At 46.0% G+C, this 10,107-nt stretch overlaps 1 protein-coding gene across 1 annotated transcript; it reads right to left on the bottom strand.

The window, feature by feature from the left end:
* Positions 1–4,225: 4,225 nt before the first annotated feature.
* FBXO39 (F-box protein 39) lies at positions 4,226–7,130 on the bottom strand. Its single transcript, XM_008568636.1, has 3 exons — positions 6,030–7,130; positions 4,847–5,023; positions 4,226–4,563 (listed from the first exon to the last, which is right to left on the bottom strand). The coding sequence occupies exons 1-3, from the start codon at positions 7,053–7,055 to the stop codon at positions 4,435–4,437; spliced, it is 1,332 nt and encodes a 443-aa protein (XP_008566858.1). The 5' UTR covers positions 7,056–7,130; the 3' UTR covers positions 4,226–4,434.
* Positions 7,131–10,107: the final 2,977 nt, after the last annotated feature.

The raw sequence follows: 10,107 nt of genomic DNA, 5'->3' as shown, positions 1-10,107 counted from the left end.
AAAAAAAAAAAAAAAAAAAAAAAAAAAAAAAAAAAAAGAAAAGAATTCAGTATATGAATTTGGGGGGGACACAAGCATTCAGTTCATTGCAACTTGGACATTGATATTCAGGGGGCTTGGCCCCAGTCACTTTGTCAGTAGGAATTCATCAGCTCCAGCCAATAGCTGAGAGGAGGCCCCAGGGAGTCAGCATGTGTCTCCTGCTCATAAATAGGGGACAGGGACACACGAGAGTGCTCCTGCTTGCTTCTGCAAAGAACGAGTGTTCTTCTCAAGCTCTCAGCCTCACATCCTCTTGCTCTGTACTGAAGAAGGACAGGCATGAATAAGCAGCTGCCCCAGGGAGCACTAGAGAGGTCCCAAGTCCCTTGGTTGTCTCTCCATTGACCAGTGGGCCCCTGAATGTGGTAATTTTAAAAATGGATGATACTTGTTCAAAAATACGTGGGGTTGGAAACCTCTTGTGCTCTGCATTTTCCCACTAGGACTCTCCTGTTTCAATTCCTCAGGAGAACCGGAATTTGTTTGCAGTAGCTCCCTGTGTAGTCGGTGGATCTCCAAGGGTCCCTGAGACCCTTCTTTAAAGGGATCCATGAGATCAAAACTATTTTAACAATACCAAGACATTATGAGCTGTAAGACATATCCACTCTTTCAGGGAAAACGTTTTCATAAAAGTGTTATTTGTTTACATGATTTCCAAAGAGTAATCTACACTTAGGTTCTATGTTTGGGGGTGAGAAGAATCCGTCCACCTACGAAGAAGCAATTATACCAATCAACCAATCTGCCTGGGGGCTGCATTCCCACTGGGGCTCCCCCTCACCTCAGGCGAGTCCATTCCTCTCTGGTCCACATAGCACTGGCTTGCTCCAAAGGACCCTCTGGTTTCAGCACTTTAAGGTGTCTTCTCTCATCAGACCCAGGAGCTCCCTTTGCCAGTATGATCTCTGAACATGAGTGAAATGGGAACCATGTCTACCAAACAGCATTGTAGGGGAGATTCAGATGAGATGGTCAATGTGAAAGGGCTTTAGTGATGAAGAGCACTAGACAAATCTGAATTTTAAGAAATGACTAAAAAGCTAAGCATAAATAGGATGCAGCATTCAAAAGGCAACACAAAATCTGAAATGAGCCACTTGTTAAAGTATCCTGGGATTTTATTAATTTATAGTTATTGAAAAGAGAACTATATGCAACTAAATGCTCAAAAATCTCAAAGGACCAGAAACAATACATGTCTATGACACAGGCTCAGGAATTCAAATTACTCCTTATTTAAAACACTCCAGGGGCTGGCCCGTGGCTCACTGGGAGAGTGCGGTGCTGATAACACCAAGGCCACGGGTTCGGATCCCTATATAGGGATGGCCGGTTAGCTCACTGGGTGAGCGTGGTGCTGACAACACCAAGTCAAGGGTTAAGATCCTCTCACCGGTCATCTTTAAAAAAATAAATAAATAAAAAAAATAAATAAAACACTCTAGATTTTTTTTCCTAATTAAAATAACATATGGTCATTGTAGAAAAATTGAGAAATATGGAAGAGTATAAAAAGGACAATAAAAACCATCCATAATTTCACCACCCAGAGAAAACTGTTAACATTTTTTGTGTATCTCTTCTGTGCTTTAAAAAAAGTCCTTATATGTATTTTACATGATTGATACCATACTAAATATATAGTTTTGTGTCCTGCTTCTCTCACTTAACATTGCATATGGAACACTTCCTCATGAGATTACAAATTCTCTGTAACTATGTGTAGTGGCCAATTCTGGCTCAGCCCCAAACCTGAGGACTGAGGGGACACAGCTGGCTGGGCACAATGCTGCCTGGATGGAGGAGTAAAGGAGACACAAGGAAAGCAGAGGCAGAGGATCCAAGTGCACAAGGCCATAAATCAGGGGCTGAGTTCCTTCCATGGCAGGGATTTCAGCTTTGAGCAGTCTCCTTCTAAAAGTAGGGTAGTTCTTTGGGTGCATTCTGTAATGTATACGGGAAGAACTCTACAATCTCTTCCCATCATATGTAATCTGCCAAAAACTCCTCTACAAAGCCTTTTGTTATGTGGAAAACAAAAAGTAGAACACTGATTTGATAATCCAAAATATTAAAATGTCATAACTGGCTATTTTTCACATAGGCAGTTATTAACCTCATTTACAAAAAGAAATATATGATTATATATTGCTTAAGCATCCATACAGAAAATAACCACATTAACCTTGAAAGTAATAGGAGAGCATTTTCAAGTGATCACATTATAAAATCCTAAAAAGAGTGAATGAAATATTTAACATATAAACCCAAAAGATCTTTAGATAGTACTAGTACTCTCATCAGAGTAACAACTTTTTATCTACAACAACCAAAAGGTCAAAGAGCATAGGGTAATTAGACTTTGTTATTTCAACTTTAACAAAACTCTACCTAATAAATGATTTACTGTCAATAAGAACATTAACTGTAGCCACAACATTTTTCTAAGTGCATATAATTTCCAACAAACAATTGCAGATAGATCTGCCATATGACCCAGTTATCCCACTGCTGGGAATATACCCAGAGGAATGGAAATCATCAAGTCGAAGGTATACCTGTTCCCCAATGTTCATCGCAGCACTCTTTACAATAGCCAAGAGTTGGAACCAGCCCAAATGTCCATCATCGGATGAGTGGATATGGAAACTGTGGTATATATACACAATGGAATACTACTGAGCTATAAAAATGAAATACTGCCATTTGCAATAACATGGATGGACCTAGAGAGAATTATATTAAGTGAAACGAGTCAGCCACAGAAAGAGAAATATCACATGTTCTCACTTATTTGTGGGAGCTAAAAATAAATAAATAAATAAATACACACACACAAAAAAATCGGGGCGGGGGGGAAGAAGACACAACAATTACAATTCCTTGAAGTTGATATGACAAGTGAACAGAAAGGACATGGAGAGAGGAGAGGAGGGAGGGAGGGGGGTTTCGGTAATGGGCCACAATAATCAACCACATTGTATATTGACAAAAAATAAAATAAAAAATAAAAATAAATAAATAAATAAATAAAAGTAGGGTTTTTCCTGCTTTATCCAAGGACAGTCTGGCAGATTTCCATTCATCTGAGAGCAGGCTCAGCCAGTCTCAATGTCAGGAGGCTCTGACATGAAGGTCAGCCATGCTATAAGATATTTCTAAACTGACAATGTCAGTCAGTAGAAAATGCGATTCTATTTGCTCAATGCCTGGTTACATCTTTTTGGGAGCACAGATGGCAGGAGTTTGTGTCCCCTGGTAGAAAACTACTCTGAGTAGCTTTGGTTGTGGTGGGTTAGAAATCTTGATTCTCATTTGATTTTTAGAGTAGGGCTTTTAGGTAAATGCATATATAGGGCAAACGCCCTTGGATAGGAGACCAAGTCTGCAGATAGAGGGCAAAAGCCCATTTAATTAATTCTAATTAAATAATGTTGATTCTCATTTGATTTTTAGAATAGGGTTCTTAGGTAAATACATATTGGGGCAAAAGCCCTTGAGTAGGAGGCAATGGCCTACAGCCAGAGGGCAAAAGCCCATCTAATCAACTCTAATCACTGCTTAGGTATGGGATTGTAGACTTTAATGATTTTAGAGCTAACAGGTGGTTGTCATACTGATACTGTTAAGAGATTTTAAGAATTGCTGAAGGAAGAGATGTGAAAAAAATATTTGCTAGGGGCAAGCTGTCTGCTGGGAGAAACTTTAGAGATAATTATACTTAGATTTTATCATAAGAATGTAAGTTTTGCTTAAGGAGAGGTTCTACTTTAGATAATGAGCCAGTTTGACCAACTTAGCTTTTCACTAATTGTACTTTGGAACTTCACGTTGTTAATTTTACTGATGTTACTAGTTTCCATTGCTTAAGCTAGATTTAGCTTTTGTAACACTGCGCATGTCCTTGTGTCCTTTGTAATGATTTAATCAACTAAATTTCTTGTGAAACTTCCTTGTCTTTACAATAAAAAACAGAAGCTAACTTTGAATGGGGGCTGTACCTACTTTTCTCTGGGATACAAACCCTCTGGACATCTCAACACATTCATGGTGCTTTGAGTAATCCTTTTTGCATCTCCGTTACACAGAGAGAAGTGTAACATTTGGTTTTTTAGGTCTGTGGCTGAGTGAGGATGTCAAAAAGCAAAATCAATTGACAAAAAGAGAAATCACCCTTGGATAGTTGGTAAAGAGTAGCACTTTAAAATCACCTGGGGCCTTCACATCACCAACAGTCCCAGCTTTTGCTGGGCCATTCATGTTGGTGTGGAAATGGAAAAAAGGAGAGAAAGAAGAAAAAGGGGTGGGGGGTGCCCCAAGTGTAGTTCTATGAGAACCAGATTTTCAAGTTCAAAGTGCTCCTAGCTTTCTTCCTCTGGAGAGTGCTTATTACATCATGGGGTAAGCGATGACAAAATAGTTAAGCTCTGTATCGATCAGCTTTCTGTACTTCCTGTAAATTCCCCGCAGGATCCTGTCCTCTTCGTTCGTCTCATATCTGTTTGTATAAATTCTCACCTGTGCCAATGGAGAAACACACAGTGTGACTACATCATTCAGGACCTGACAACGATCCAGGTGATCTACATGTACAGTTGTTGGCAGAATCAGGAACACCTCAAGCCTAATGACTAAGGAAGGGAGCTCCAAATTCCCTTCCGGGAACTTGTTCACTTCCAATGGACAGGTGACTGTCCCCACTGTCTCATCTCTGACCCGCATCCCAGAGCAGAAGCTTGGTGCCTGGATGTCCTTGCTCTATGCCTGTGGAGCCTGCTGGGGGTGGGCTGGGGGCTCTTACCTTGAGTGTGCGCAGAGCACACTGCCCCTCTTCCTGACTCTTCAGGATCCTTTCCACAAAATGAACATCAAGGAAAGCCCAGATTTTGAAGTAAAACAGCCTTCTGCACGATAAGATCAGGAGGTGCAGCTCCTCGTCGAGAGATTCATGGTTGTTGTTGAACTCAAAAATTAATTTCTGGAAAAGCATCAAAAGGGAAGATGTGTGTGGGCAGAGAGGATGGGACCACCTGGGTCATTGCATAATATTTCCACGATCCAGCTTTGGGTCTGATAACCGTGGTGATTTGGAGGTTTTTAAGATAAGGGACACTGGATATGGAGTTTTCAGAGGAAGAGATTTGAGAATGATGGTGATTTCATCCAAGTTTGAAATGCTTGGAATTTGGGGGTAGTTTATTTGGAGTCTAGAGACCAAGGTGCTGGTCCCAGCCTTGCAGTGGACTGGCTGGGTGGCTGTGGGCAGCCCACCAAACCTCAAGTTCTTCTGTAGCACAAAAGGGTCATGATGATGTCTGCCCTGCCCACCTCAGGGTTATGTGAGTATCAAACGAGCTATTGGCACCTTGTAGCCCATCAGTGTTAGTAGGGTATTTATGCCTATTAATATCAATTGTCACACCTGCTGCAAGGTCCTTAGGAGGAACAAAATGATATAGATTTTATAGGTGAGCTGCCAGATTAGAGAACAGTCCAGAACTTCCAAGCTCTTTGGTTGCCTAAGTCAAATTTGGCTTTTTGTTTGGTTTGGTTCTTCCCATTCTGTCTCCCCAATCACCAGGTGCTGCTGGAACCAGACAGGTCTTCTGCTTAGAGCTGACCACAGGAACCCCAGGGTCTCCCACATGCTGCCTTGACCAGTGGGAAGGCAGGAAGAGGCTGCCACCTGCTACTCGCCTGCAAAGCACCTCCTGGCTCAGACTCCACAGCTCTGAGCTGGGGATATAGAGATTTTCTTTGGTTGATAGCCAACCAGAAAATTCCTTGTGTTCCATGTGTTGTCTGCTGTGGGTTTTTTTTTTTGGGGGGGGTGATGGGGAGTTTAGTTTGGTAACATTTTCTAGAATCTCAGTTTGAGATCGAGGGAGCCTGTGGGAGCCCCACCAAGGGCAGGTGGCAGTGGGCTTTCCTCTGGAGAAGTCAGTCACCTACCTGAGCCTCCCCTACCCTCACTTGCTACCTACCTGCAGAGTGTGCCGGAAGGTGGGCAGGAGGTCCGTCAGAGTGGGTCGCATCGACCAGTCTGGGTCACTGAAATAGCAACTTCGCAGACTGATGCTCCTGACTGGGATCTCTGGCAAGAGGATCCGGGCCAGGCGCTCGTACTTCATGACCCGCTCAAAGAAGAAGTTCACCTTCAGTTTGGTGGCCTGCCTGGCCAGCCGGGACCAGGACATGCCCCAGATGACCTGCCTGTGGGGGTCATGAATGTGGCATTTGATGTTTATGGTCCGGAGGGTCCTGCCATTGTTCTCGCTCAAGTTCTCGAGCAGCTCATCGGAGACACAGTTGTAGTTGATGGTCAGGGACACCAGGTTGTGGAACGTGGTCATGGTCTTGTTGAACTGGGGGCTGCTGTAGACGGCCAGGTGATGGCTGAAATAATCCTCGATGTTGAGCTCTGAGGCCCTGCACTCGCTCCTCAGGTGGCTCAGGGAGCCGAGAATGTGGCAGCCTTGCTCCACCGTCAGCCTGGACCCTTTCAGGTTGAGATAATCCAGGTGTCTGCCCATCTTCTTCAAGAAGAAGCTCAAGCTTTTGATGAATGAGCTGCGAATGCTTTTCCTCCACACCAGGCGGTCTAGCTCCAGGTGCTGTATGGAAAGAAATTTCAGTCGGCTGTTACTCTTGCCCAGACATGAGAGGAGGCCTTGCATGGTGACCTGGAACTTCTTGGTCAAGACAGCGTTGTAAGGATTCAGGAATTTGATCTCCAGGTGTTCCAGATAACGACCAAATTTCTTAACATACCAGAGAGCTGACTCGAATTCAGATGCATGCACCCGGGAAGGCCTCCCGCTGAACGTGATGGTCCTGTATCGCCAGAGGTCAGCCGAGTACATCATCTGGTTCCACTTTCTGCAGACAAGGGCCGCCCTTGACCTGTCCCTGTCTCCCAACCACCAGAAAACACGACGCAGACACACATCGGGCAGAGTGGCCCAGCAGCTCTGGTCTTGGGGCTGGATCAGTTTGCTTTCTTCATCCATCGAGGAACCGGGATGGGAAGAGCAGCTCTTTGGTAGGCAGGGCTTCCAAACGAGGAAGGAAAAGCAGCCACTTGTTTTCTGTGGGGAGTAAAAAGGAAGAGCCATTACCTGCCAAACAGAAGTGAGACTCAACAGAAGGAGCTTTCACTGTGGTCCCACGTGTATTACGCACTTTGCCAGGGGCGGGTCAATGATACATTCACGACACAGTCCACCCAGTCAGGGTCTCACGATTATTCGGGGACACAAAGCAGTACTCAGTTACAACACGGTGGAGAAGTAAAAAGATTCAGGCACACTCACAGGCAGGGAAGCACAAATGGGGGGTGATTCATTCCGCCTGGGCAGGGAGGGGTAGAGACGGCTGCTCAGAGGAGGTGACGTCTGAGCTGGGTTTTGAAGGGATTTGCAAGGCAGGCCAGGCTGGCCTAACGGTGGTGGTGGAGTGACAACTTGTGCAAAGCCACAGGACTGTGAATATGTGTCATGTGTTCACATTTGGCAAACTAAAAATTATTTGGGTTTCTGGGGCTTAACTTGTAAGCAGGCAGGGAGTGGAGGAAATGGGTCCAGTGGAGCAGCGGAGGTGCTGGATCAAGGGGCCCTGAGTGACGTGATAAAGATTATGTCCTGGGGGCCAGGGATTCCCACTGTCCCCTCTCCCCGGGATCTTGGAATTCTGACATGGCCTGCCCCCTTCCCTAAGTGACAGTCATAGTGTATATGAGCTACACTGCTGATGGTCACATTTACATTCAAGAGGTATAGCAGCAGAACAAGGGTGGGGAACCTCAGCTGAGGCCATGGAGAGCCGTGAAGGGTGAAGTGTCACATGTCCAGAAGCAATGTGCTCAGTCTTGAGGTGTAGAAAGGACACTCTGGGGGAGCAAAGGGATGGTGGTTAAAAGCAGAGTCCAGGCATTATGGTGGGAATGGGGGTGGGCTTCTGAGTTCTTTAGAGGACATGATTTGGTGACTGGTGGAGCTAGAAATGGGGAGGACTGAAAAATTTCTGACTCAGCTGCTGGATTGCAGGTGGCATCATCAGCCAAGCTAGGGAGTGCCAGGGGAGGGCTGGGCTCAGGCCTGCCTGATACACGGAGCCATCGGTTCTACTTTTGTCAGCCATTTGCTGAAATGTTCACACCTTTTTGCCTTCATAGTTTCCTATTCCTGAGAACTCCCCTAGTTTTCTTTCCCTCTTCCAAACCCCCCATTCTTTGATGTTCGAGTCCTACCACTCCATAAATCTTTTGTCGGCTACTTTACCAAATAAGCCCAACATCACTGATCATGGCTCATAAATACGTATGGCTGGGAAGAGACCTGAGAGTTGATTTCTTTACAGGTGGACACTGAGACCCAGAGAAGTGAAGGGACTTACTGATGGTCACACAGCAAGTTAGCCACAGGGTCCAGGCTAGAACTTGGGCTTTCTGACTCTTTCTTCTGTACCTTTTTCCTACCCCCACTTCCTGGGCCTCAGGTGCAGAGAGGCAAGTTAATTATATTTCTCATTTCAGGACAGACATACCTATCTGTGCAAGACCACTCTCTCGTTTTATTTATTCATTTATTCCCTTTTAACTTTCTGTCCCATTCCATTGCCCTACACCATAGACAATGTTCTACTGTATTTGACGTGTATTTTTTTGTTTGCATGTGTGTTTGCCAAATGTGTGGCTCTGTGTACATTTCACCCATTGCGTCTGTCAGCCGAACAGAACAGACTGTGGGTACCCCCCGCTTTTCTCCCCTTCTCTCTGCCTGTGATGGACCTCAGGCCTCTGCCAGCTTCCGCCAGCACCACGGCAGCAAGGAGCATCCTCAAGTGATCTCCCGTGTGGCTTTCTTAGGGACTTTCCCCAGGCCTTGGTTCTTAATACCCTGTCACTTTCCTTCACCGCCTGCTGTACAACTCGGCCCTTGTCTCCAGCTGTCCCTCCCAACTCCAGATCTGGAGAATTCTATAAGGGATTTAACAGTAGCCTGCCCCCACCCTGACACAGGGTTCCAGTCGCTTCCCAGAATCACTGCCTCCATATCTAGCCTGATCCCTTCTCTGTCCCCTCTTGCAGGGTCCATCTGTGTCCTTCCCTCCCAAGGAACCCACACACTCCTTGAGGCAAGGAATCTTTACTTTTCTTCGAGTAGGTACTTAAACATTTACCAAATGAAGAAACAGGATTGTAAACTGCTCAAGGCTAGGGGCCTCCACAGCACCAAGCATGGAAAAGGTGCTCCAGAAAAGCAAACCAATTCAAAAGTTAAACTAAACCCCCCGCCCTAGCAAAGTCACAGGTCAGAGGAATCACCAGACACTTAAGCTGTATAGGCGGAGTTGGGAGAATATATTTGCTGGGCTGCAAAAATTGTTGCAAGGAGCCCCCCAAATCACATATTATTACTGGGAGCCCCCTCCTACCCGTCTCTGCCCTGCCAGCAGTGTAGCATAGTGGGTTGGATCCTGGATCTTTCAACTGCTAGAGTGTGACCTTAGACAAGTTAATTAATTTCTTTGTGCGGCAGTCCCCACATCTATAAATAGGGGTCATAACATTTCTCCTAGTATCGGAAGGATTAAATGAGCTGATGTGTGGAAAGCACCAGAACAGTGCCTGGCACTCAGGCAATGGTATGCAAACGTTGGCTGCCATCACTAAGCGGGTGCCAGGGTGCTCCTGCAACATCCCCATCAGGAAGAGATGAATAACCCATTTCACAAATGGGGAAACTGAGGTGTTGGGCGGTTAGTAAAGTTTCCCAGTGAGATCGCGTCGTTAGTGGGGAGGTGGCACATGAACCCGGGCTAGGACTCCCAAACCCAGGCTTCATTCACTACATCGCAGCTGCCAACCAGGGAAGGAAACCCAAGGATGTCCTCGCCCCCGAGAGGGGAGGTGGCCGGGAAGCTCCGGCGGCTTCCAAGGGAAGGCGGGCGACGGGCCTCGGGGCGTCCCCCCGCCGCCCCCGCCGTCCGGTTACCCGCTGGTCGCTCCCCGCTCGCGCCGCGCCGGGCTGGGGCTGCAGGGACGGCGAGCTCGCCCGCCCG

Source organism: Galeopterus variegatus, unplaced genomic scaffold (assembly GCF_000696425.1).
Source record: "Galeopterus variegatus unplaced genomic scaffold, G_variegatus-3.0.2 Scaffold25, whole genome shotgun sequence".
In the NCBI taxonomy this organism is placed as follows: domain Eukaryota; kingdom Metazoa; phylum Chordata; class Mammalia; order Dermoptera; family Cynocephalidae; genus Galeopterus; species Galeopterus variegatus.
This window is presented reverse-complemented; position numbering and strand designations above follow the sequence as displayed.

Bases quoted from the DNA above. Each gene is read 5' to 3' on its own strand.
- FBXO39 (XM_008568636.1), bottom strand. From the start codon at position 7,055: ATGGATGAAGAAAGCAAACTGATCCAGCCCCAAGACCAGAGCTGCTGG. The intron at 5,024-6,029 runs GTAGGTAGCAAG...ATGCTTTTCCAG, and splicing joins CCTTCCGGCACACTCTGCAG to AAATTAATTTTTGAGTTCAA. The intron at 4,564-4,846 runs GTAAGAGCCCCC...CCATTGGCACAG, and splicing joins GTGCTCTGCGCACACTCAAG to GTGAGAATTTATACAAACAG.